The 27982-nt window shown below is 39.0% G+C and overlaps 1 protein-coding gene across 4 annotated transcripts in view; it reads left to right on the forward strand.

The window, feature by feature from the left end:
• The window catches only part of LOC133511225 (rho GTPase-activating protein 12-like), a 47590-nt gene that overhangs the window by 4103 nt on the left and 15505 nt on the right, over nucleotides 1–27982 (forward strand). Inside the window, exons 3-7 of one of the 4 annotated variants that reach the window (XM_061839951.1) lie at nucleotides 20533–20796; nucleotides 23041–23247; nucleotides 23382–23462; nucleotides 24230–24358; nucleotides 26785–26859. In XM_061839951.1, the coding sequence (XP_061695935.1) occupies nucleotides 20533–20796; nucleotides 23041–23247; nucleotides 23382–23462; nucleotides 24230–24358; nucleotides 26785–26859 (756 nt within the window). The remainder of the gene's footprint in view (nucleotides 1–20532; nucleotides 20797–23040; nucleotides 23248–23381; nucleotides 23463–24229; nucleotides 24359–26784; nucleotides 26860–27982) is intronic. The other 3 variants (XM_061839952.1, XM_061839953.1, XM_061839954.1) reach the window with 3 other exon arrangements.

Here is a 27982-nt window from a genome sequence, read left to right on the forward strand (position 1 = left end):
CATTTGGGCTTTGGTTGTGATGGTGTGCAACTCTGTGGGGCTAGGTTACCCCACCCCCCACCTTTCTGAGGGACCCCCCCGTTTTTTTTTTAATTTTGGTCCAGCCTATGGTGTGCCTCCTGCTACCCCTCTCATCTCTGCGTGCTCATGATAAAACCTCATCCTAAAGCAAACATGGATTATACTTTCATAAATTGACTTTTTCAATGCTAGAATGGACTTCCTTCCTTCTTCACAAATGAAAGTATATAAACAGCAGTTAAATGCCAAACAAAGTGTGACTCGATATCCTTGTAAAACATGATGGTTTAGTGCCGATCTGGCACATTCAGACAGTCGTTGGTTGACTTTGCGTTTGATTTGTCCCAAAACGTGTTAATATCATGGAAAAGGTTATTCACGTAAGTCCCTTTTAAAAAGCTAAAATTCTTTAACTATAGATTGAGGGCAGACAATTTCAATTAATTGTTTATTCCATATAATTTGGGTTTCTAGCTCATAAAACCCCTGAAATCCAGAATTAAAAAAAAAAAAAACGATCACTGTCAAGAAATTAGGCTAAATTTTGCAGGGCATTAATGTTTTAAAATGAGTGTCACATACTAACCATCTACTAAACTCATAACCCAGGTTTCCCCAGGTGTCATTAAATTGCTAGAGTCTTGGTGCAATTGTCTCAGTTTGGTTCAATATGGGGAAGACTGCAGACATGAATCCTGGCCAGAAAGTATCTTTGATTCCGTCCATAGGATGGATAAGCCACAAAGGTTCATAGCTAAGGGGGGTGGGTGTTCACAGAGTGCTGTTTATGAATTGTAAGTCTAGTGGAAGTAGAAAATGTGGCAAAAAAAGATGCACCAGCAAAAAGGATGGCCGTTCCTTCAGTGGGTTATCAAACAGAAGATAGAAGAATCTAGCAGGGATCCAGAAAGAGTGGAATGAGGCAAGAGTCACCGGTTCAAAAACCAACACATTCAGAATCATCCTACAACTGTCAGGTACCTCGGGTCAAGCAACATCTGCGCCTGACTCAATGTTGGAAGCGTCTCAACTGACCAAAGAGATGGAGGAATGGAGTGTTTCCTAGTGGTCCAATGTCATCTTTCTTTTCTGATGGGTGAACAGAATCCAAGCTGCTTGAGGTCCAGAGTGAAATATCCACAGCCAGTCATGATTTCAGGTGCAATGTGCATTGCAGCTGATGGTAAACTGTGGTTTCTAAAATCCAAGGTCACCACAACAGTGCAGTAGAATGTTTTAGAGGGCTTTATGATTCCTTCTGCTGAGCATCTATCTCTATGGAGATGCTGATTTCATCTTGCAGCAGGACCTGGTCCTTGCCCATACCACCAAAAGGACCAAGACCTGGTTTGATGCCCAAGCCATCACAATGTTAAGCTGGCCATACAACTCATTCATTCATCAGGTTTTGGGGGTAGTAGCATTCGCAGCTAACAACCCAAATGATGTAAAAATGAACACTTTTGCTAAAATTGTGGGCCCTATAATTTATGAAAATTTAACATTTTGAATTGCATTTTTGATATAAAAATCTTCCTATTTAAATTTTTTTGGAAAGGGTCTCTATACGATACTTGACTTGGGACAAAAAGCCTGTGGTGTTGTTATTATGTCTTGAGTTCTCACTGGATCCCAACCTGGAACACACACACACATACACGTACACACACTGGTAGCAAGTGCTCTTTTGCTTTGCTTATTTTTCTTCTTTAAAAAGATCCCCATCTTCTCTCCTGCCTCTGGTCTAGCTGGCCAGAATCTACTTTTACCGATGAGTTTTACCTCCCAGAAACACTGCAAAATATAACTTCATTTGTGGAGTAAATGCTTGATATTAAAATGATGACTAAAAGAAAGCAGATGCAAATAAATTTTGGGAGATTAAAGCCCAGGAGACAATGACACATTCCTTAAAACTGTTTGTAGGGCTAAAGGATTATTGCCAAAATAATGCTTCATCATGCTTATTTTGGCCAATATTGTAATAATGACTGTTAATCATGATTATTTCTCGTGTCAGGGAAAATATTTTTACTACACTACTTTTAGACAAAGACTACGCAACAGTTTACAGTGAAAAAAATGATGGATAAAGAAATGTACCCCCAAAACTTTCCATGATTAAGGATATAGCTTTACTTTTCTTTTCTATCTTTTAAAATACACATTTATGAAATAAAATACACAATTTTAAAAACAGATTCTATGAAACCTTTTTTTTTAATCAGTTATAGTAGATTCTATTCTCCTCATGGAGCAGTTTAGCCTTTTAATCTGTGAGATTCTTTCATGCTGCTCCAAGCGTTTAAAATATTACAAATATACATTTTGCGTTCGTGATTGTCATGTAGCATCCGGCTTTGAGGGCACCACAACTGGTGCAGTCTTCTATACAGGCGAAAGGTAGCTCCACCTTCTTCTATGGCCAATTAAGCTATATTGTTCTTTTACGCACAACTGAGGTAGACTCTTCTTCTTCTACGCGTGCGGAAAGTAAAATCTCCTTGTTCTTCTCCACATTAGAAGCATCTGCGCTTGCCCAAACCTCAGTGCATTGTAGGGAACGTCCATGTTTTAACCATTTCATTTGAACAAGTTTTTGTTGCACATTGAAACTTATAGCTACGGTTTTTAGTCAAGATAAAACTTGCTAAAAGACAAATTATATAATCAAGTCAGGGAAGTGCATGATATGCTCCTTGCGCCGATGCCTCACTGAAAGGAAAGCAAAAAACAGACTAATCAACATGTACACATGCTTGTTACAAAAATAATGATTAAGTCAAGACAGTTCATGATATGATGCTCACCATCACTTGCTGAATACATTTATCTCCGTTACTCTCCATCTCAGGATCACTTTAAAAGAAGACTAAATAATAGATTTCTGTGTAGTGATTAAGAGATCATCTGCTGTCTTTGATTAGATACAAACAAGTGTGTGCGGGCAGGAGGCAGAGTTCTCGACTTTATAAAGCTTTTCATCTTAATCCCGACAAGGGCTTCAATTGGATATGTCTGTGTTATGTCACAAGATCACTGCTTTCTATCGCTATGTATCTGTGTTTATGTAATGGTAGTGTTTGTGTGAGAAAATGTTTGGAGCTTTTTTGTCCATGTTAGTCAGACAGAGCGGTCACTGCGATAATACGACGATAGCGGACATCATGTACCCAGATGACAGCTGCACGGTAGGTGGGATGCTCGCGTGATGCTTTAGACATATAGCACTTTTTACGCACACTGGTGTTTTTGTGAAGTGATGTAAACGGCGATTCCAAAAGCATTGGAAGCCTTTCATTATGATCTTCATTATGATTTTTTTTAATTTATTTTTTTTTAAGACAGATGTGCCATCATTGGAACCTTTTGAAATGAAAAAGAAATATTTTCACCACTGGACTAGTAATAGGAATAATTGATGCCTTTAAAATTAAATCTAAATTGGGTTTTTGTCCCGTGATATTTGTATTACTTCTCCTGATACCAACCAGATAAGCTCTGAAACATTTTTTTTTTTCCAGTGAGTCCCGTCCCCGCGTTGATTTCCATACAGGTTTTGGAGCAATATATGCTGTTATTGAACCAATATATACATGTAACAGAGGACCATTAATTAGTATTGATTTGTGGGGAAAAAAAAACATTGGGAAATTGACCATATTTGGAAGTATGGGGTATATGGCCGACGCCAATGATTTAAACATCCAAGTGTTTTGTGTCGTAAAAGTGTTGTAAAGGCATGTGTGGCTGATTTTTATTTAACCACACAAAAATTGATTGTTGCCATGGAATCCATGCGGTAACTTCATAGGACACGAGGGACTCTCTGGTGTCCTGTGATGTTCAGTGAAGCCGGCTAAAGCGCTCGCAATGTTAACATTACATAAGAGCTGGCCTGGAGGCTCCATAATAGCATTTGTTTGGACAGCTGGCTCATGAGCCCAGTTATGCCTTGAGGACAAAGTACGACTGGTGGCATGTACGCAACGTACTTATGAATTTGTGAATGTATAAGCGGGCCGGCACGCTTGTTTTTTCCTGAATATTTTCAGATTTTGTAATTACCCAAGCAAATAGTAGTCACTCACATTTTAAAAATAAATGGGTGTGGTCAGTCATGCTGGCAGATAAAATTGCGGTTGTCAATAGGGATGGAATCTCAAGACCTTAAAATAACCTACTGGATTAATATAACTGTAAATTAAAAATAAAATAAACAAATACATAAATAAAATGGAAAACAAACATTTCAAACTCAGAAATGATAATTTCCAATTTCAACTGATTTTAATAGAACATGATATAAAACTGTATTTAAAAATTTTCATCAATAAAGATTCTTGATGTGACAAACCTAATCTGAAGAAAACTTAAATGCACTGGCCTGTCAAGGAGTAAAGACAAACGGTCTATACCCGGAAGGTTTTGAAAATTCTGAAATCTTAGCTCAACATAATCGGCGTTAATGGCAACAAACTAGCGATACATTGTAATAAACATTCCTGTCGACAATCGTGATGTATTGTGATAAACTAGCGTAATTTACAATGCTATCTATTGTCTATCCATTGATGAAAGCTAGTAGTAGATTACCTATATCTTCCTAAAGCATCTAGAGGGGATAACAAGATAACGCGTACCGGGGGAAAATGACCATTCGCATTTAGATATATGAACAGACTAGTCTAACGTTAGAACTAAAATCAAGTCAACTTTCAACATAAATGCACTTGCAGCTTGGAACATGTGCTTTTGGCATAACCTCCGAACATGCTCAGAATGGTGAACTTGCATTTCCTGTTACCGTGTGAATACTGATTGTTTAGGAGCAGGCTCGTTTTGTTAACGTTTATGAAATAAACACATAAATTAATGTCAAGACTACTCAAAATAAGCAACATCTTTAATACCTAAAAAAGGATGTGGTCAGACCACACGCAGAGGTACACACAAAAACGTACACTATATTTCAGCTCTTGTTACATAGCAGCGGTGCATCATGGGAGAGGAGGGATTACATTCTTTGGACTCACGTTTCTGTCATGCTACGCAAGAATCTGCTCGCGCTCGTCTTTGCGATTTGGGCAGAATTTCTTTTACGCTAACGCAACGATAGCTTGAGCTGCTCCCATTTCCTTGGAAAGACATGATGATGTAGCATAACACCGATGCGATCTGTTAGCATTTTCTTCCGTTCCATCGTGGGCCTGACATGAGCCCGAGCTGTGTACAAATTGGTACTGACCCAAATGGATTTACAAAAAAAGTGATCGTTGTATCGTATCAGATCTTTATTCTGATAGGAATTGCGACTGCTGACGAGCCGCGGTTACTTTACCCACCCATCCATAAAATTGTTCTGATTTTTAAGACTGGGTTGATGCCCGACGCCATTTTGAATGAACGCCCTTTCTTGTCATCATACAAAAGTGAATTACGCGGAATGCAGTTCGTTTTTGCGGTCAATCGCAGACTCAAATAGTTGTCGGCCCCCACGGAAAAGATGATGATTTCCACGTAGGGTGGCGTCACGATTTCAAATAATCGACTCCTCTAAGTTGTCCATTGTGGATATTAAAACACTACAGTGAGAATTTAGATTTCAATATTCATCATCCATCCATCCCTCCCTCCCTCCATCCATCCATTTTCTTTGCCACTTATCCTCATGAGGGTTGTGGGGAGTGCTGGAGCCTATCCCAGCTGTCAACAGGCAAGAAGCGGGGTGCACCCTGAGCTGGTTGCCAGCCAATCGCAGGGCACATAGACACAAGTTGCCAGCCAATCGCAGGGCACATAGACACAAGAACTAAACATTTTCAAATGCTTCTTTATTTTAATTTTATGTTTCATATTAAAAAAAATAATAATAAAATAATTTCACGATAGGCAGCATGGTGGTGCAGCTGTAGCGCGTTGGCCTCAGAGTTCTGAGGGCCGGGGTTCAAATCCTGGCCCTACCTGTGTGGAGTTTGCATGTTTTCCCCATGCCTGCGTGCGTTTTCTCCGGGCACTTCAGTTTCCTCCCACATCCCAAAAACATGCATTCAATGGAGACTCTAAATTGCCCCAAGTGTGGTTGTGAGTGCAACTGTTGTCTGTTTCAATCTGCCCTGCGATTGGCTGGCAACCAGTTCAGGGTGTACCCTGCCTCCTGCCCGTTGACAGCTGGGATAGGCTCCAGCACTCCTGGAACTCTTGTGAGGATAAGCAGCCAAGAAAATGGATGGATAGAAGTAAAATGTTTCTCTGAAACTCATCTTGCCATCATTTTCTGGGCGATATAGCTCTAATTTTTAGATTAATATAGCTTGAATATTTTTTACATTCATCTCAGGTAGCATTTCCAACTTTTAACTATTTACAAACCTTGGACCATTTAAAGGAAACTCTTCTGGAAAGTTCCTTATTTATTATTTACTTATTTACATTGTCATCCAACGCCATGGGTAAATTAACATAATAATTTTGATTTCTTTACATTGTCTACTTTGACTGCTTATTTTTGTGTGTGTGTGTGTGTGTGTGTGTGTGTGTGTGTGTGTGTGTGTGTGTGTGTGTGTGTAGGGGGGGGTCGGGTGGCTTGGAACGGATTAAGCTATTTACATGTAAAATGTGCTTCTACTTATGAAAAATTCCCATGGCAAAACCACTTCCAGAACGGATCAATTACGTATGTAGAGGTACTACTGTATTGTCTTGTACTACTTTAATTGTTCTAGTAAAAGAATTTGTGTAGCCATTGCACATTGTTTTCCTGTGTGGTTAAAAGCCTGTTCAGATAATCCCATGAATAGATTATTCCTCCTGATGACTCACATTAACGTACAGTTTTAACCGTCACGTTAGTCCACATTATTACTACTGAGTTGCACTAGGGTTTGGGACCATGAGAGCGGTCCTTAGTCTCGTTGGACTGGTTTGAACTTTGTGTGTTGCTGTTTCAGGAAACCAAAGCCATTAAGACCAGAAAGACAAGTTCCTTTCCCATGAATGAAGCTATGTTTTTTCCAGTAGGAATAAGCTCAGGCTGACAAACTCGACTGAGTTATGGTACACGTGGTTTGGAAAAAGTTTTCATCAGTAGCCGATCAGTCAAAACTGGATTTGCAAGTAAGCATACGAATCACCCTTGTACGGCAGTTTACTGACAATCAAAATACACTGAAGCTTTCCTTTACGGTGTAAATACATCCACGGGTTTGCAAGCCATGCCGCTGTGTGCTTTGGTGCAAGCCATATAAATAGTATATAAAGTCTAAAATGTTGTCTTTGTAAACTAGATTCATAATGTATAATGTTCCTGTGGATGAAAATGTTGTGACCAAAATGTACACAAACCAGATGCCTCGCTCGGTGCGTTAAAATGAGTACAGCCAGCCAGCTTCCTTAAAAATATCCACACTTTCACATTGTTGCCAACATCTTATTGTCAATCAACCTTTCAGGAGCTTCTCATCTGGGCTTCCCCATTTTCTTTAAATTCATAGTACTTTTTGTGTATCTAAATTGTTGACCTCAAAGAGAATAATGTAAGATTATCTAAGAAATTCCCTTTCTCATTATTGTGGCATTTAACAAAAATTATCATGGTAATCCTGACCGACCTGATATAGACTTTAGTCTCATTTGACTTCAGACAATAAGATGAAAAATGAAACTTGTTTTTGCACTGTTTGTAAACTAGTTTCAACTGTCAGTGTCGGCAGCACTTTTTATGCGCTGATCTGGTTCAGTCACGTACTATCATGTCACGTGGTTTGTAAGTACCTTGAGGAATTAATAGTAATTTCTGTATTACTTGGGGTATCATGATTTTTGTCTAAATTTGAGCTTTTTTTCATTGACTCATTTCTCTTGTGACAAGTTCTTCAGAAAATAGCGTAATAAATATGGAGGATAAAATTGACTTAGGTTTGCCGAGAATGCAATCACTTAAAACAAGTAATTAGTTGTTACGTCCTTCAGCATTTATAAAGAAAAATGTTTCTGAAACCCTCATGAAAAATACGACAAAAATTACCGTATTTTTATGACCAAGCATAGTATTAAAAGGCGCAGTCTCAGTTGCAATTTCAGTAGGCGCAGCATATTGTTGGGCTCAGGGATGGTGGCACTCACAAGACAGTGAAGCATAATTGTACCTTTTATTTTTGCAAACAGAAGAAAAAGCTTTTACTTTTTTCCCCACTACTACTGGTGCAAGCAAGTCACGAGTCAATACACGAGCTATCAATGTCCACGGTGTCACACCAAACCAAAATCATTACAGGACAGCATAACCAGCAGACAACAAAACAATCAAAATGATGAGCGAAGAAACAAGTGAACAAAACAAAAACATGCACTTTGAATCTTTTTGAATGAATTTTACATACATGTTTAGCACTGCAAAGCATATAATTATATAGGGACATCTTAAAACATACGGTAGCATGCATGCGCACTATTTTTAAAGGCAGCCGGGAACAGAACTCAGTTAGGTTGTACTTTATTCGTGTATTAAACAATGTAAACAGTGAGTTAAGTTGTACTCTTTTCAAGTATTTAACAGTATACATTTTTTTTTTAGTTAATCCTTTCATTGTCAGTCTTGTTGCAATGCAGCTCCACAGATATGATGCCGGCTTTTCGAACAACAGTAGAAACAGACAGGTTAGCCCGAGCATCCACAATCCATTCACAAATTGTGGGGTAGGTCACGTGGCGCTGCCTCCCAGTCTTAATAAATCTCCGTCTCTCTCCATTTGTCATCCATGGCTCCCACGGCCCTCGCAACTTCACTTTGTATACCGTATTTACACCAATGTCTAGGGATTGAAGTTGCTTCGTCAAGCCTCCCAGAATAATAGCAAGATCCGAGTTCATTTACTGCGCTTGTTTTTTCATGGTGGGTGTTTTTTCTTTGATCAATAATCCACTGCTGCAGTTGTTCTTCCTAGTCAGGCCACCTCGCCTTGTTTCCTTTAGTGTCCTCTCCCACGCCTCTTGTAACATCTACACGTCCGCTTTTCCCCTATATAAGCAGCGTCTCGGCAGGAAATGATCCCAATAAATTACAGGTTTGAGACATCACTGCACACATAAGGCGCTCTGCATTATAAGGAGCCCTGCCCATTTTTGAGAAAATTGAAGAGTTTTAAGTGTGCTTTATAATAGTGAAAAAATGGTATTTCTTCCCCGTTTATTTGTAGATATACTAGTGTTATCTCGACGCTCAAAAATTTGTTGTATAAAGATTGTTACTCCTACAGACAAAGTAAGTTAGGCTTGATATTCACCCATGATGTGCATACATCTGCAGGGATATTAGGCTTTGGGTGGTCATCCTTTGACATGGTTGTCAGTGAAATACAATATTTATTTCAATATGGGACTTAATATGCTGTTTGCGTTTTGCCCAAGGAAGGAGGAAGAAAACATTGGACTAGTTGGCATGGAGTTAGTCATACTGTGATGTCATTTTCATTTTGGTAATTTTGTGGGCAAGACATGACGTGGTCTTTGTTGTAATGACTCTCAAACAAAACATTGCAATGGTTGCCATGTGACTTAACTTAACCTGTCATTGAAGTAACATTCTTAAATCTAGAGAGTGCATGATTCATGTTCCACTTCCTGAGTTAGAGGTTTTTTTCGTTTTTTAATACTTTATAGTTTTAGCTAGACTTGGCAGTAAGCAGCATTTTATGCACGTACCGTACTTGACAATTGGTTTATATTCAACCAATTTAACATACTTAGGGCCCCCGAATACCATATTTAACAAAATGTCCCCCATTCAAAATAGACATGCAGACTGCATATCATACACTGTCTTTATTAAATTGTTGAAAATAATCTATCACACTTCATTTTGATGCTGCACAGGCTCCCATGTTTGGAGTACAAATTGAGATCAACCTCATTGTTTTGGAGATTAGCTTCCTCGCTTCTGTATAAAATCGCGTTTCGATTTTATTTTTAGGCGTTTTCAAATCATCCCCGCTGCCCGAGGTTGTGGTTGCCCTTGCTCAGCCACATTTGTGCACACTGTCAAGTGTAATTTCACTGCGGGCTGTCCTAATCACCTTGCCTTTGTCTTTGTCATAATGACCAGGAAGGGATCCCGTGCTAATTTACTGTAAGATGCAAAGTATTATTCTCTCACTTCCAAGATCATTTCTCATTCTGCATCAGTCTTAAAACTTTGGCCACCAAAAATGAGCGTTCAGCCAAAGAATTCCATTTCTGACCAGGTTATTAGCATCCACCACTGGCACCATCAACCTGCTGGGTGCCTGTGGAAATTGTGCTACTCTGGGTCAAAGACGAATGAAAGATGGAAGCACAGAACCTAGAACTGAATGTGGGGACTTTGAATGTTGCGCTTATGAAAGAGAAAATCTAAGGAGTTGGTTGACATGATAATTGGGAGGAAGGTTACTATTTCGTGTGTCAAGGAAAGCAGGTGGAAAGACAGTCAGGCTAGAAAAAGGGTCAGGGTTTAAATTACTTAACCATGGTGTAGACGGGAAGAGAAATAGAGAAATATTTTTTTTCTAGAGGACGAGTTATCCCAGAATGTCTTTGGTGTGAAAGAAGTATCTGAAGGAAGGATGAGACTGAAATTTGAAATTGAAGGTATTATTTATATTGTGATAAATGGCAATGCCCCAAAATTAGGATCTGACCTAAAGGTGAGAGAGAAATTCTGGTTGGAGCTAGATGAAATAGTTCTAACCATTCCAGACAGAAAGAATCTTGATTGGTGCAAATTGTAATGGACATGTTTGTAAAGGAAACAGGGGTGATGAAGAAGTGATGGGGAGGTTTGACTTCCAGGAAAGGAACTTGGAGTGACAGATGGTGGTAGATATTGCCAAAATGATGGAAATTGCTGTAGTGAACACTTTTTTCCAGAAGCGGCAGGAACACAAAGTGACCTACGGGAGCAAAGGTAGAAGCATGCAGGTAAATTACATCTTATGCAGACAATGCAATCGGATGGTTATTAACTGAAAGGTAAAGATAGGGGGGAGTGTGGGAGGACAGCAAAAGATGGTTGTGTGTAAGATGGGTCTGGTGGTGGAGAGTAAGATGAAGAAGACAAAGCCAGAACAGAGAACCATGTGGTGTAAGTTGAGAATGGAAATTGTGGTGTGGCTTTTCAGGAAAAGGTCAAGCTCTCAGGACGAGCTTCCAGTAGACTGGACCACTACAACCAAGGTGGTCAGAGGAACAGGCAGGACAGTAAAAGAAAACCTACAAAAGGTTTGCTCAGAAGTGGGACTCTGAGAGGACCAAGGAGAGGAGAAAGGAAGAGATGGGATGTAGGGCCAAGGTAGAGGTAGGAAAGGTCAAATGAGAGGCATATAATGACATTTCTGCCAGGTTGGACAAATGCACTTTACAGGTTGGACAGACAGCGATAGTAATGGGAAGGATGTGTAGCAGGTTAAGGCAATTAAGGATAGTGTTGGAAATGTTGACTGGTGCCAGTAATGTGCTGAATAGACAGAATACTTTGAAGAGTTGATGAATGAGGAAAATGATGAGTAAGGAAGAGCAGAAGAGACAAGTCTGGTGGACCAAGAAGTGGCATTGATTACTGAGGGGAAAGTTAGAAAGGCATGAAAGAGAGTGACAAATGGAAAGGCTGTTGGTCCTGATTACATATCTGTGGAGGTAATCCGAGCATCTAGAAGAAGTGGCTGTGGAATTTTTGATGAGGTTGTTCAACAGAATTCTAGTGGCTGAGAAGATTCCTTACGAATAGTGTGCTGGTGCCCATTTTTAAGAACAAGGGTGTTGTGTAGAAATGCGGGAACCATTGAGGAATCCAGTTGATGAGCCATACAATAAAGTAATGTTCAAGAGTAATGAAGGTACGTGGGATTTATGTATTTTCAAACTGTATCATTTCATGCCTAGAAAGAGTACCATGAATGCATTTGCCTTGAGGATATTGATGGGAAAAGTACAGAGGAGGTCAGAAGGAGCTAGATTGTCTGTTTAGATCGAGAGAAAGCGTATGTCAGAGGACCCAGAAATGAGGTGTGGTACCTATGCGGACGTCTGAAGTATGTTAGAATAATACAGGACGTATGAGGGATGAGATTGTGAGGTTGTGCTGAGTTGATTGCATGCAAATTCAGCAGTCAAAACCATCATAACTCGAAATTTTTTGGAATGTATTGCATCTAGAGTCACATCGCAGAAGAAGGGAGTCTCTGGTGATAAATTTCACACTCCTTTCCCAGATTTCCACTATCCCTTTTCACACTACCTCTCACTTTCTTTTGAAAAAATAAGTAAAAAATAACTTCCTTGCTCCCTCCCGTGCTGGTAGAGAATATGGTGTTGAACTAGGAGCTCCAAAATTTTCAGCTTCTGATGTAGCATCAGGTTTTTTTTCCTTTAACTTTTAATTGTCACATATTTCCGGTACTACGTTAAAAGACACGAAAAATCTAAGAATCAACTAGTTGTGAATGCAAATTTACTGTAGACAATGGTGACTCAGAGTAAGTCTTTCGGGCATCGGGTCAGCGGATTATGACATTAAAGCCGATCATCATAAAATGTGAATCAATTGCCAATACTGATCAGTTTCTATAATTCTATACTGTGTTTATTTGTCTTGAGAGCGGCATGGGAGGTTTTCTGTCTCTCACTTGCTCAAAACCTGGAAATGTATTTTTAGTGTGAATGTAAGGTAATGTCCGTTCGGATTGGCTGTAATCTCCAACAGAAACCAGTGGCTGAGCGACTGGCCATTTATGAAAACTGTTGCCAAACCACACACACGACATGACAACTCAGTTAGTCAGCTGTGTCACTCTGTATGTAGCAGCCTTTAGATTCACCGCATTGTACCACTGATACTACCTCGGAAGATGGAAAAATCCTGCATTGACTTCAACCCTGAATTTCATGTTTGTTATTTTTCACACAAGACAGCTTCCCAATTAAAGCTGGCTATAATGGAAAGTGTGAAAAGGGCTACACAGCCATTGTCCTGACTGTATTACCCATCTGATAAAACCTGAAAATATGTTAAATTCACAGGTTGACTTCATCTCCCCATTCACTCTCAGTACCTGACTAAAGCCAGACAGTTTTTGATTTTAAAATGATCCCCGGCATGTTTGTGCATGTGCAACCTTGCGGCCATCGTATGTGTGTTTGCATTTTGCCTGTTGGCCCGCTCTACTGTGGTATGCAGCCCAGCAGGTTTGTGTTTCAAAGACAAACCAGAGAGAAAATGGGGGAAAGAAAATGTGGAATCCCAACCCAGCCTCCAGTATGAAACTTAACAAACTTACCATAATTTTTCATGGATAAGACACATTTTATTCCCCCCAAAATTGTCATCAATAATGGGCATTACATGTATGTATTGGGGATAATGGCAGTAGAAGATGGATGGATGGATGGATGAACAGGTCTGGAGATAATCAGGCTTGGGTGTGATCTGTGAAAACAAACTACTTTCCCAATAATATGATTTAAGAAATTGAGCAATTTTTCACACAGTGCTAAGTAGCTTTGGATTTTTTTCCCCCTGAAAAAATACAATCACCATTAAAAAAATTTATTTTTTGTTTTCTTTGTTTATCTTTTATTACTTTATATTTTTCCCCCTGAAAAAATACAATCACAATTAAAAATTTGTATTTTTTTTCTTTGTTTATCATGATTATCTTTGATTACTTTATAAAGTGGTGAAACACAAAACAGTAATTTGAGACAGGGGCAAATACTTTTTCATTACATTGTAGCAGCATGAAGTTTGATATAGGCATGTGTATCATGACTGTACAAGAACACATACCTAAAAAGAGACTTATTTTGGACATTTTTCCAAGTTCCTTCAAAGACTAGCTGCCCTGTGAGATTTCAATTGCTACCTATTTGACCTCATATTCTACACAGATGGTTGATAGTGTCTTTGTGAGACTTGCCCTAAAGCAAAGCAAATTTTTCTATCGTGCACTTGATACACAGGCTAACTCATTGTGCTTTACATGATTAAAACCATTTAAAAAGAAAAAATACAAATTTAAAAGAAAAAAACTTAGTTACACCCTAAACTGATTGCCGGCTAATTCCCGGGCACATTGAGACAAACAACATTTGGACTCACAATCACAGTATAGAGTCTCCAATTAATGCATGTTTTTGGGATGTGGGAGGAAACGGGGGTGCCTGGAAACAAACCCACACACGGACTGGGAGAACATGCAATCTCAAATTAGCAATGGTTCATTAATAATAGATTCACTGCGGAAGCCCTCATTTGTACCACTTTCACACTGAGATACAGCAAAAATTAGTGCCTTTTTTTTTTTTTTTTTTTTTTTTTTAATTTTACACGAAAAAAGCATACACTTGAATAAGCAACATGTATATCTCTTTCACACCAATCTGGTGCTGGTTCTCAACAAAACTTAAAATTCGCACTGGTATTTTTATTTTTGATCGTGTGAGCGTCCGCTTGTACCCCTTTCACACTGCGCTAGAGACAAAATTTGCACCAGAGCTTTAATTTTTTACTTAAAAGTGTGTACATAGCCCCCCTTCACACTGATATAGTCCAAGGGCCGTTTCACAGTTACAGCTAAAATCAACACCAGTTTATTGAGTTCTCATTGCGAAAGCATCCAATTATAACCCTTTCACACTATGCTCCAGACAAAATTAGCACCAGTTCTTTGACTTTTTCCTTCAAATCACCCACTTGTACCCTTTTCATGCTGAGCAGCAGCCAACATTATCTTTTCCTTTATTTATTTTTTTCCAGATTTTCTCAGTGAATACACTCACACTTGCCCCTTTCACATTGATCAAGAGACAAAATTAGCACTGGTTTTTGGTAAATTCTTTTTAATATAGTACTGCACAATTTAATTAATTTCGTGTGTACCACTTTCAAACTGTTCTGGGGACTGTTGGTTCAAAGCCAAAGCTGAAGTTACCACCGCCCCTCTGCGAAAGCATCCAATTGGTTCCCTTTCGCAAGGAGCGAGAGCCAGAATTAGTATGTTGATTTCATTATTTGGTTCACATTGAACCCATCCACATGTACCTTTTCCATATTGAGTTTGTGGCAAGATTACGTAGTATCTATTCCTTCACCGTTATATTTTCTATATATAGTTTATAGTATAGTATTAGTATAGTTTTTTTTTTTATTTTATCACAAAAGCAGTGACTTGTACAACTTTCTTTCTGAGCTACTGGCCAAATGATTACCTTTATTTTGCACTGCAAAACATGATGAACTGGTACAAATGCTAGGTAATAGCTAGAGCCCAAATTAGCACCAGCCCTTTGAAAGTGACTTTGCAAAAACCCTGACAGGCTTTGACACTGGTTTAGCATCAAAGTCGTATGCAAGCTGTTAATTTAACACAAACGCTCATTTGTGTTTTTGGGGCGTCTCCTAGCAAACCCATAAGCAGGATGTGGTCTCGTGGTGGTAGTCAAAACGTGTTCCTGTCATCCTCGCTGTCTTAACGGTTGATTGACGTGCCGAACTTCTTTAACACATGCCCTTGGGCTCACTCACGATAGCTTGTCGGAGCAGGGTAAAAAGCGAGGGACAATGGCGGTTATACGGATGAGGAGTAGTCGGCGTGCAGTCTCCTTGCACGAAGAGGTAAATGATTTGAAATCATTCCACATTACAAAAAAGCTGGGGGACTCCGACATTATTGATGACTTTGTGCCCTCTGTCGCACTGCCATTTAGCAGTGCTGACAAGTTGCCCGCCGACTCTGTGTGCCGTCATTAGCGGAGACACGCTGTCACCATGCTGTGGTTGGGACAAATTGACAAGCTGAAAAATTGCTCTCAAAGCTTGTGAGCAGCTGTTTAAGCCTTGGAACGTTTTGAAATGGAATTGTTAGTGGTCGTGAACACCTCTGCAACAACACCAGAATAAGCATCTCGACTGGCATGTTTATTTTTCACTTACTTGTGGAAAGTGCGAGTTATTCACTTTAACCTATTTTCTTTTCTGAGACTTTATATTTGTGACATTTGGTTGACCTAAAGTGGTTGTAAGATGACATTTTTCAAAACATACGGTGCAATTAAATATTTTCATTTTGTACATTTTTTCACTTGTATAATAATAATAATAATAATAATAATGCATACCATTTTTACGGCGCTTCTTGAGGTACTCCAAGAAATTGTACACATTACTCAATCACACCCAAACATTTATTAGGAAGTAAATGCTTTACATAAAAATAAAAAGACCACAACCTTTTTCAGATTATATTTAAAATTATATTAATTTGAATTATTTCCCTTCTTTGGAAATAAACATTTTTGTTTATGATCTTTAAAAAAATTAAATGTTTTCATTAACTTAAACCTTTTTAATTTCACATTATTCATTATTTTTTAAGGAAATTATTCATGGGGTGAACATGCAAACTCCATGTAGCTGAGGCCGGGATTTGAACCCGGTCCTCAGAATTGCGAGGCAAATGCTCTTACCATTCGTTCCACCATGCCAACTTTTTTTTCAACTTTTTGTTAGTCAATTTTGATGTGATATTTTCTTACTTCATGTTTTTGGTCACCCCATTTTAGAAAAAAAATAACATTTTGAGTGTTACAATTGAAAGTACTTGAATCAGCGGCTTGGAATATGGGTGGATGTTTTTAAATATTGTTTTGCCACAATTTTCAATTACTTTAAAAAAATGCATTATATTCATCACTAGTTCTTTCAATAATTTGTTTCCCTGTAGTTTTAGGAAATGAGAGTAAAAGTAATATATTGAATATTGGAAATAATGTAAATTGAATAATTCCAGGCTTAATTGTATATTAAGTATAGAAACCATGTTTTGGTTCCTATTTTAACCTTAACTATCATGAGTTTGGAAAAAAAGTTAATCACATTTATATGCAATGCAGCATAACCAAAATAAAGTAAAACTGTTCTCCCTTTGAATACAGCCAATGTTGCAAACTTGGAATTGTGTCACCTTGTGGTGTTTTTATGTTGCGGTAATGAATGAATTCTTGTGTTAAAGATTGCTGCCTAGTTTAGATACTCAGTGAAGTGCAGTTTCACGGGATTTGCTGAAATCTCACGTGATGTTATGCATGATACAAGTTCTGAAAACTCTGGTTTCCCTCCACAATGTGCCATTTTGGAGGTTGTACTGCACTTGATTATATTTTCTCTTTTGTGGGCGAGTCCTGTTTCTGCCTCAGGATGGAAGCCGGTCTTGCAGTTTCGCTTCCACATTTCTACCTGACTCCGCTTCTTGCTGGCTTCCTTCCTCTGTTCTTCTCTTGTCACCTCATGGAACACACTCAAATTATAGCGACCTAGACATTTTAGAAGTCCACATACAATATTTTACAAATTAGGTTCCCTGAGTTTTTCAGGTTAGCACATCTGTAACTGTGCTGGTACCTTTCAAGCATTTGTATTGAAGCGATAGTATAAAAAGGATTAGTATGCTTTATTTTGTTGCACTCTACTCATGTATTTGATGATTGGCTTTGAGCCTGATCTTATTTTTAACCAATTCCAATGGGAGAGAATTGTCAGATTGTTTGTGATTAAAAAAAGAAAGCATTCAAAGTGCATAATGTAAAGAATAATAAAAATTATGTTCATTTACCTGTGGCATTGGGCGACGATACGACGAGAAGGGTGAGTGAGAAGCGAAACACATGCTGGGCACGGAGGAGGCGGCAAGTGTTTAACAGCTGAGAGAAAACTTATGCACGCACACAACTTAATTCCACTAAAGTTTCTTGGTGCCCTTGGTGAAGAAAAATGAATAAACATCCAATAAACACAAATAGAAAAACTCAGTTGTACTTTACCAATGTGCGCTAGCGTGTGATTTAGTGACGCTCCAGTATCAAGGGGAAACGAAGAGCATCAGGGTAAACCTTGAGGTCCCCCCTACCCAATGGGATGGCAGGAAGATGTTGTGTGATAGACAATGGGAGAGCACCTGTATTGTGCCGCTTTCAAACCAAGATACAAGATATTTACGTTCGGTGGAATTTGGGGGCTGCAAATTCTTGGGTTGGAACCACGTGATAATGGCCGCCATTTCTACAGACAAGCTAGGCGTTGTAGACGACATCACCATGGCAACGTCCACAGACCCTTGTGTTAGCGGCAAGCCGCGGATGTTTTCTGCCTACTTTAATTCACTTGATGATGTCTCCAAAGCTACATATGTACAGAAGATCAAACTCTGAAGATATCAATCCGTATTCTCTCCACAACGACGTACTTTCAAAGGATCTGAAAGACTTCCCTGAAGTAGAATATCCGGACAACAGAAATACACATGCTTACCGCTTACAAAATGATCAGAACAGCCTTTCAAATAACCATTTGCCTTGTGCACTCGAGCTTCGAAAATCACTTCCCAATGTCTCTGTTTCCGCGATTTCCACATCTGTAGACGCAACAAAAATTTGGCATGATGACCATGGACAGCTAACTGCTTGTCTGCAACCTTGGCGGTCAAGTACCCGGATGAACAAGGTGACTTCACGTGTAACCCAACCATAGCAGCGCCTAGTTTTGCCTTTCGTAGCCTGAATTTTTCATTACTAGAGATGTTTGTAAGTCGAGGTTCCTCTGTATGACGTTACTTACTACTGTAACAGATGTAGCCATTTAACATTTTGACAAAGGCGCCAGACTTTTGAATAGTAGTATAAATGTTGAATCAAATCAATTTGCTTTTATCTACTTATTGTGACTCCCGCGGCAGCGCTATCGCCCACCCTAAGTACTGGGATAAAAAAGATAAAACCAGCGGCAACAACAACTCATAGCTGTTTTTCTCGCAAGCACACACCTGTACCAAAGTGCTCCTGCAGAAAACAACGCAACAGCAGAGCCACGCCAGGAGAAAATGGATCGGCCTGTTGCTATTAATAATTTGTTTGTCCAACCTCATAGATTGATCATTCAACTTAAAAGTTTATTTCTAAAGAACTATAATACATTATTTTTCTTTTTATAGGAAAACACTTATACCCTTGTCCTGGATAAAGCTGAACCAAATGGATGAAGGGAGGGTTATATATTTATTTCTCAAATCAATGTTTTGGCATCAAACAGGTTTTGATTTTTGGTTTCATTCTAGAATACAGTAGTGCACTTTTTTTATTTAATCTACGAAGGTTTTAACTCTGAGTGTTTGAATGAGAAATGTGAGAAAATGTTAATGCCCGTCTGAGAAAAGTTTATAAATAGTGTGAGAAAAGTTTATAAAGTGTGTTATGTGGTTTGGTGTTTAACAGCCATAAAACATAAATGAATGAAAAAAAAAAAATGAAAATGCTTTAAGTGGAAACAAATCTGTAGATAAAAAAAACATGCACTGTAAATGGAAAAAAAAATCCTTTAAATGACAAAATTAATATAATGAATGAAAAAAAAGTAGGGAAAATACATTTTTACTTCACAGATTTCACTCAATCTGGGTATTTCTTGGAGTGTAAACCCCCGCGTTAAACGAGGGAACACTCTATTTTTAAATACGATTGACGATCCATCATTAATTTCTTTGTGGTTATGTCTTGTTTCATGATAATGCTTTTCTGAAATGCTTGACCGTTTCATTTGAATCCCATTCAAAGAAAATTCAATTTATTTCGTCTGGCCTTTAATGTAACCGTCTTTGTCCCTGTAACCGTCTTTAAAAAATTATGCCTGGCTCATCAAACATGAGCAGAATTTTCTTTTTCACAAAATATAAGTAGGGCTGTGAATTTCAAAATAAAAGCGTTTAGATAAAAGGATTACATCTTCAATTAAAGTGCTTAACTTCAGAATGTTTTTTTTTTTTTGAAAAAATGAACTAAATACAGAATTCTTTGTTTTGACCAGATTGATAGAATCAACATAATGCATTGTAAAATGCATTATTCATGGGTAGAAGGGCTTTCCAGAATTTTGAGGTCAACTTTGGGGTGCGTATTATACATGGTTCTGCATTATACACAACAAATTATGGTACATTAAAAAAAAAATAAAATGAACATAAGAAGATATGTTTTTTACACCACAGTGTAAAAAATGAAAAGTACAAAATTAGAAAATAACATAGTGAGTGACTAACAGGAAAAATAATATTGATCATTTTTATAATTATACGTATTTAGTCAAAATCCTTTGTTTCTTTTCAGTTTAAAAATCGTCGGTGCCCTATGCGTCAATCGCGATCGACAAGTCGTGGCAGTTTTGGTCGATCGTGTGCCAAAAAAAAAAAAAACAAAGGACGGGAGCTTATCATCCATCCCATTGCTTGATTTAGGTGTACCCAATATGTCGATTCCGTCGATTGACTGAAAGTCGATTTGATTAATCCTGGCCTTTTCTGTCATGTCACTGCACATGTGGACTCTCTTCCTCTATTTGATATTTTATTTATTTATTTATTATTATTATTATTTTATTTATTTTTTTGCTGATGAAGGAAATTTTAAATTTAGTTTCTTTCATCCTGCCTCCAGAGCGTTTCTTCGTTGGGCCAAGGACGTCGCGACACACCCGTCTATAGCAACCTGCAGGAGCTGAAGATAAATCAGTCGGCTGAGCCCCCTCTCCCTGCCGGCGCCCCCCACCAAGTCCTTGGCGACTGGGAGACATACAAGGACCAGCATGGTAGACTCTTTTACTACAACCGCTGCAGCCAGGAGCGGACTTGGAAGCCTCCACGAGCCCGGGATGCCAGCGAGTCCCGTGGAGGACATGCCAACGCAGGAGAAAGCTTTGAGGTATTAAAAAAAAAAATGCCATTGACGCTACATAAAGGCAGAAAATGTACTGGTTGGCTTTTTGCCCTGATTTTCTTTTGCTGGCGTTATTGTTGAATATGAGGTATTAAATTTCACACCCCTATCCTGACATTGTGGACTAATCTTCACAATGTTATATTACCATACCTAAAAAGCCTGACAATTGGCAGTGTTATCTCCCACCCCCCCCCCACCCCCTCGACCCCCCTCCCCCTCCTCCACTTCTGGAGCACTCCAACTGATGATGATTTTTTCAGAAAAAGTGGCTATCAGTTGCATAATTTCACACCCCCATCCCAGCATTGTGGAATACTATTTCACATATTCGTAACTCCGCCTCTGTCACAGTGCCTATGCTACTACAAATGCGGAAAATTGTTGAGTTGACTTGGTCTGTTGCTGCTCTGAATGAAGTATGAGGTATTCAATTTCATACTCTGTCCCAGCTTAGCTTTACACACAGGAAGCCTAAACCCACTGTTTCACTGATACTACCCCTGAAGCTGGAAAATTTCTCTTCTAATGCATCCCCATGCCTTTCATTCCAAAGCAGTGATCTCTGTTAGGGTTCTTTTACCCCTAACTACGTGGCGATGAATGCTTTTAGGGCTGGCGTAAAAGGGGCTAATAGGAGGTGGGAGATAGTATGCAGTGTTCAAACAGTGCCACGTAATTCACTATATTATATGAGGAACACTTAAATGCTGTTAGTGCAACGCAGGACTGAAAGTTATGTTGATAATAAACAGAAAAGCAGCGGCAGCAGCTTTTAATGTACAAATCAAATCAAATAAAAAGCAGGGAGAGTGTTTTTGCTTGGTCAATTTTTGTTCACGCAACATGAGTCCTGTACTGACTGCCACAGTGTGCCCTACAGACAAAACCTGGTTATTGCATCCAATATTTTTTTGCCTGAAATAATGCTCATCTGATTTTGCTTGCTCCAAGCCCCAGAAAAAACTTGGAAATTACACTATAACCACAAATAAGTATATTGGATACACAATATACTTATTGCGTGCCATAAGTTTGTATATTGTGACCACAATTTAGCATTTTGTAATGACGATTTACAAATTCAAATGCAGTTGTTACTTGTGTAAGTTGTAAATTATAACAGAATCTAATGATTTGCTAATCCTTTTCAACCTGCATTCAGTTAAATACAATTCAAAGACAATATTAGACCCAAGGGGGGCAGAGTGAAGGACTGGTTATTTACAGTTTTAGTTCAAGGGCGACATTGACGCTTATAATTTGACAGGCGGGCCAAGTCAGATGCAGATGCTTACATGTGAAAAAAGGCTTTGTAGTGTTAATACTTAGATATACCTATAATAGGAACTGTGTTGTTTTGTTGATCACTTTTTTTTTTTGCCAATTTATCTAAGTCTGGTGCTGGTTTCGTTGTGGAAATTCTCAGAACAGCCAAGTGGCAGGAATATCACTTATTCACTACAAAAAAAGAGCATTATCTTAACTGTTTCCATTATTGTGTAATGTACAACACACAAGTTACAGCTACAGTAACATGAACCAATAACTTAAATATTAGTGTTATATCAGCAACTTAGTGCAGAAGTGACACGATAACAGTAGAGTAAGTACCTAATCATAAACAAGCACACTATTCCCAATAGACCTCTCGAAAGACTAACTGACAGATAGACATAGATGCCGATTGTGCTCCATGTTGGCAACTGTGTACGTGTGCGAAAACATGAAAGTGTCGGTATTTGATACTGGGGCCACACACACCATTGATCACAGCACCAGAATTTTAATTTGAAGAGCAAGAAAAAGAGACAAGGTTACACAGTTGTTTCACGAGCAAAGGTGTGGGTGACTGAAGATGCGAGAAGCACGCGCTTAGATAATGTCAGCCAAGCAGCAGTTTAAACCAGCTCACAGTCCAGACGAGAATGAAGTTGAAAGTTCTCACTTTTCATTGTAAATATTATTTAAAAAGTATTGTAAATCCTCCAGTCCTTAACCACCGTGACCGATTTATGCACATTTGACCTACTGTGTGGCCAGAAATTAGCATTTTGTGTGCTTGTTATATACCTATATTGTTGCCACAAATTAAGTTATTGTTCCCACAAATCAGTCTTTTGTAGTCATCTTCAGAGCTCCACATATATATGTTTTTTGGTATTTTTCTCTATCCGTGATAGGTGACTTCCTCCTTTCCCCTCTTTTTTCTTCTTTCTCCACGCTCAGAGCACTACCCTGTCGCTTTCACCATCTTTCTTCCCTTTCCTGTCGTTGTCACTGGGCCGCCTGAGGCCTCTGTGGTCAGAGGAGGGCTGCTTCAGCAGCTACTCCAGCCTGTCCGAAAGCCAGTATGGCTCACCTCCTCGTGGGTGGTCGGAAGGGATGGACCAGGCCGGCCACACACTTTATGTCAGCAACTATACTAACGAGAAGGTACCCCCAACATCTTGCGCTGTGATTTGGAGCTTGTCTTAGCATTCTGTGCTTGAGATGGAAATTTGGCATTCATGATGAGACAAATCACAACAACCGTTCACTAAATGTAAATATTCTGTACGTGCCAACAGTGGTTAAAACACGTGGACGAGCAGGGTCGGCCATATTACTACAGCGCAGACGGCTCCAGGTCTGAATGGGAGCTGCCAAAGGTAAAGAATCTCCAGAAAGAATTTTAGAAAATTCAGCCCCTGGATCCAGCATCCCTCAGCAACATGAAATTCAACAGACATGCCCATCATGAGTAGAAACAAAAAAGACACCCTACGTCAGCAAAGTTGGTGCCTATGTTTGAGGACTTCCTACACGAAACTCTAGTAATACCTTTTATAGTTTCGCTAAATTCAACCCCTGAAGTTAGTTTAAATTCTCAACATCAAATTTGTTTGGCATATCTATCATCAGTAGATTGATAAACACTTGTTGAGAAGCCATGCCATAAAACACAGGATATTTGATGACATGCCATAAGATGCAAAACTCCAAGGACAGTTCATAAAATATTGGAAAATTCATCCCCAAAGCCCTTAACAACATAGAATATGGCAGGCATATATCAAGTGATATGACACGATCTGAACACTCAAGAACCCATGCCAGAAAAATGAAAGGAATTTTCGTTTGAAGCCTTTTTAATTTTATTTGAGTTTCAGGGTGATTTTCGCCATTTCCAGGAGTCATTGAAAGACCAGCGTGAAATATAAAGTTTGTCCAGTTGCTACCAAATTTGAACTTCACACAATACATTAGACAGATGGGTGACTCAATTGCCAAATGTTTGATTTTTAATTTGAAGTCCTCATTTTATGGGGCCAATTTCAGGGTTCTTTCAAAATAAGCTCAAAAGACAGGACTGCGTAGTGGAAATGTGTTCAATTAAGGCAAAGGGTGTACAATAACTGTTTTTCTGTCTCTCTAGTACAACCATTCCCCGCCACAACACCTCACAGATCCCACCAAGACTCGCAGTCTGGACAGGAAAGTCGTGGATCCCATTGTCTTGACCAAGTGGAGACACAGTACTTTCATCCAAGAGCCCAATGACAAGGTGCGTCATCAAAAAAGACAACAAAATACCTGTGAAATGTTAATAATATGTCCCAATTGTCATGTTCATCATTGGCCACATGCCACGTTTCTGGATTTGGGAATTAAATAAAGGATTCAGTTCTAGTTTGTTTGCATTGTAACGGCTGTTGCATAACATGCCGTTGCGAACAAGGTCTACCCGCCTACTTTTGTACAGGCAGCAAGTTATTTTGTGTCATCTTGTGCATGGATTACTGCTGTGACTCTTCTTTTTTTTTTTTTTTTTTTTTTTTTTGATCATCTAATCACCTCGCCTAATAATCATCCTACCTGTTTTTTTTTTGTTTTTTTTTTAATTATTCCCCTGTGAGAATTGTAGGTAGATGCAGCATTTAAGAATGTAGAACATTTGCACTTGGAGTGAAAACTTAATTGAGTATATAAACACTCAGATAAGTTGTAAGTAAATGTATATAATTGAATTTTTGGACCTAACTAAAATGTATCAAAAATCATCAAAGTGGCTTTTTCTTAAAGGTTTAGATTGTCCTATAATGTCTTCAAATGTTACAATAGGCCTTAAAAGGTTTTGAGGGTCATAAAGTCTTGCAAGGTTATAACAAGCCTTTGAAAGCATTTGAAAGTCTTAAGGTGATCTACAAGATCTTGAAAAAGTTCTAGTTTTCGTTTTATAATCATTGCATACAAGCAATGAAATTGTACATGCCCCTCCTCCACATAAAAAACACAACATTCAATCATCCACAACCTGCTTTCGACAGCAGAGCGGTAAAAGGTTAGCCACAGTCTCTTGCAGAGGTTGTTACTTATTAAAATCCTGAGGAAGTGAATATGTAGCCTGGCCTTCCATTGTGGTTGTGATATTTGTTGTACAGGAGTGGATGTCTGTAATGTTTGTCCCAAGAAATTTAGAGCTGTGGACTATTTCCATATAGTCACTATTGATGAAAATGGGTATATAAGTTATTTGGTTTTCTTTGTATTTAAAATCAGGTTATTTGCAGAGTGCCACAGGGACAGACCTCCGCACGGTAGGCAGACTCATCCTCACCTGAGAGGAGTCCCACCACAGTAGTGTTGTCTGCAAACTTAATGTGATTGGAAGCGTGGATGGGTGTACAGTCAGAGGTGTACAGACAGTACAGAAGAGGGCTCAGCACACAGCCCTGAGAGGAGCTGATACTGAGAGATGAGGGCCAAGTCTGACAGTTTGGGAGCAGTTAGTGAGAAAGTCCATAATTCAGGAGCAGAGGTATGTGTGAAGACCAAGGTGAAGCAGTTTCCTAACCAAAATGTGTAGTTTAATGGTATTAAATGCAGAAGTGTAATTAACGATGGCTCTGAAGAAACAACAGGAAGCAAAACTGGAGTTAACAGAAATGAAGATGGTGGTGAGGCCGGCATGATGTACGGATTAGAGACGGTGGCACTGAAGAGACAACAGGAAGCAGAACTGGAGGTGGCAGAAATGAAGATGTTGAGGTTCTCACTTGGTGTGAACAGGTTGGATCGGATTAGAAATGAGCTCATTAGAGGGACAGCCAAAATTGGATGGTTTGGAGACAAGGTTAGAAAGAGCAGACTTCGATGGTTTGGACATGTTCAGAGGCGAGAGAGCGAGTATATTAATAGAAGGGTGCTGAGGATGGAGCTGCCAGGCAAAAGAGCGAGTGGAAGACCAAAGAAAAGGTTGATGGATGTTATGAAGGGAGGACATGAGGTAAGTGGGTGTTAGAGAGGAGGATGCATGAGATGGGCTTAGATGGAAAAAGATGACACGATGCGGCGACCCTTAATGGGACAAGCTGAAAGAAAAAGAAGAGTCTCAGATGATCTGAGGCTTTCTTGGAGAGATTGTTCCAGACTTGTGGTGCATGAAAGCTAAATGCAGTTTCTCCATGTCTGGTTCTGGCTCTGGGGACTGATTTTATAAAAAAAAAAACAACAACAAAAAAAAAAAAACATCCAGATGGTCTGGAGGGTTCATACTGAGTCAGGAGGTCACTGATGTATATTAGTCCTAGCCCATTCAGAAATTTATGGACCAGCATCAGAACTTTGAAGTCTATCCTCTGGCCAACAGGCACCCGATGTAAGGACCTCATATGTGGACTGATGCAGTCAAGGGCCACATTGGTCTTTTGGTGAGGTTTCGAGCAGCAGCATTCTAAATGATCTGCTATTGTCTAACAGATTTTTTTAGGTATACCTTTTAGTTTGGTTAAATTTAAAGCTCAAGGTCTTAAGTCCCCCTCCACCCAAAAAAATACCTTTATTAAACCTTCATACACCCAGAAAAGTTGCAGCAAGTAGCGTATGTACACCCAATGAACAACTTTAACCATAACATCCTCTCTGTGTTATAGTCATTCTACTTTATTTGATGGTTTCTTAACCTGTGACCGCCTTGTGTTTTCCTCATAGGACTCACCTCTGAGCCCCAAGTCCCCCTCATCTGACCTTGACTCCTGCCCCTCTTCTCCTAAGCGCCCCAACTCTGTTAGTAAAGTGCCCCAAAACCCAATAATAACCCATATGTTGTGTAGACTCATGCAAGGTTTCCACATGGTTTGGGAAAGTTACACAATACAGTAAAGTGTGTGTGTTTCTTTCGGCTTGTCCCTTTCGGGGTCGCAACAGCGTATCATCTCAGATGAACGCATATATATGTTTGGCACAATTTTTACGCCGGATGCCATTCCTGACGCAACCCTTCTCAGGGAGTGGAGGCCCCAGTGGGATACAAACCCAAAACCCCTGGTTTACCAAACCAGTGCTCTAACCACTGAGCTACGGGGCCTCGACACAATACAGTAAAGTACAGTAGATATTTAGAAGGAAGATAACCCATGTGGAAACCTTGTTTGTAGATCTCTCTGTATTTCAGTCCCCAAGGAGTACTTTTTTTTTCTCACCATGGAACATTTCATTGACTGGGTTTGTGCTAGAATGTGACAAATTTAAGGAAAAGCAACAAGTTGCTGGACTGAAGCGGACCACCGTGAGCTGTCAGATTTTGGTGTATCATGTGAATTGTAACAGAATTGGATTGAACTGTATGAGCGTGTCCAATGATTGGAGTGAATCGCATCATTCTTAAAATCATATCATAACAGAAGTGAGCCCGTAAAGGGAGAAATAAAGAATATTGGATATTTTTGTATTGTAATTTTAGTGACGCGTAATTCCAGTGAATCATATCAGATTGTATTGGATTATAAATTCAGAAAATCACAACAGAATTGCTCTAAATTGTATTAGTTTGTATTGTCATTAGAATGACTCATAACTGAGTTGGAACAAATAGATAATATTTTATATATATATATATATATATATATATATTTTTTTTTTTTTATGTATATATAGATCGTATTTTAATGTAACTGGAATGAATTGTTTCAAAAAGTATCGTTAATAATTGTCAGCATTTTGTGGTTGCCACAGGCCTATGTTGAATTCCTTTGATCAAGCGAGCATACTTTTCCTTTAATTTGCCGTGATGGTATGTGTGTCACGTATGTTGTGTTTTGGCTGCTTTCCTAATTGGGATCAAAGAGCCATTTGCTGTGTTTTGGGCGCTGGTGTTGCTGCTGTTCTTGGTGTTTAAATGCTGCCATCC

This window comes from Syngnathoides biaculeatus, chromosome 13 (genome assembly GCF_019802595.1).
Source record: "Syngnathoides biaculeatus isolate LvHL_M chromosome 13, ASM1980259v1, whole genome shotgun sequence".
In the NCBI taxonomy this organism is placed as follows: domain Eukaryota; kingdom Metazoa; phylum Chordata; class Actinopteri; order Syngnathiformes; family Syngnathidae; genus Syngnathoides; species Syngnathoides biaculeatus.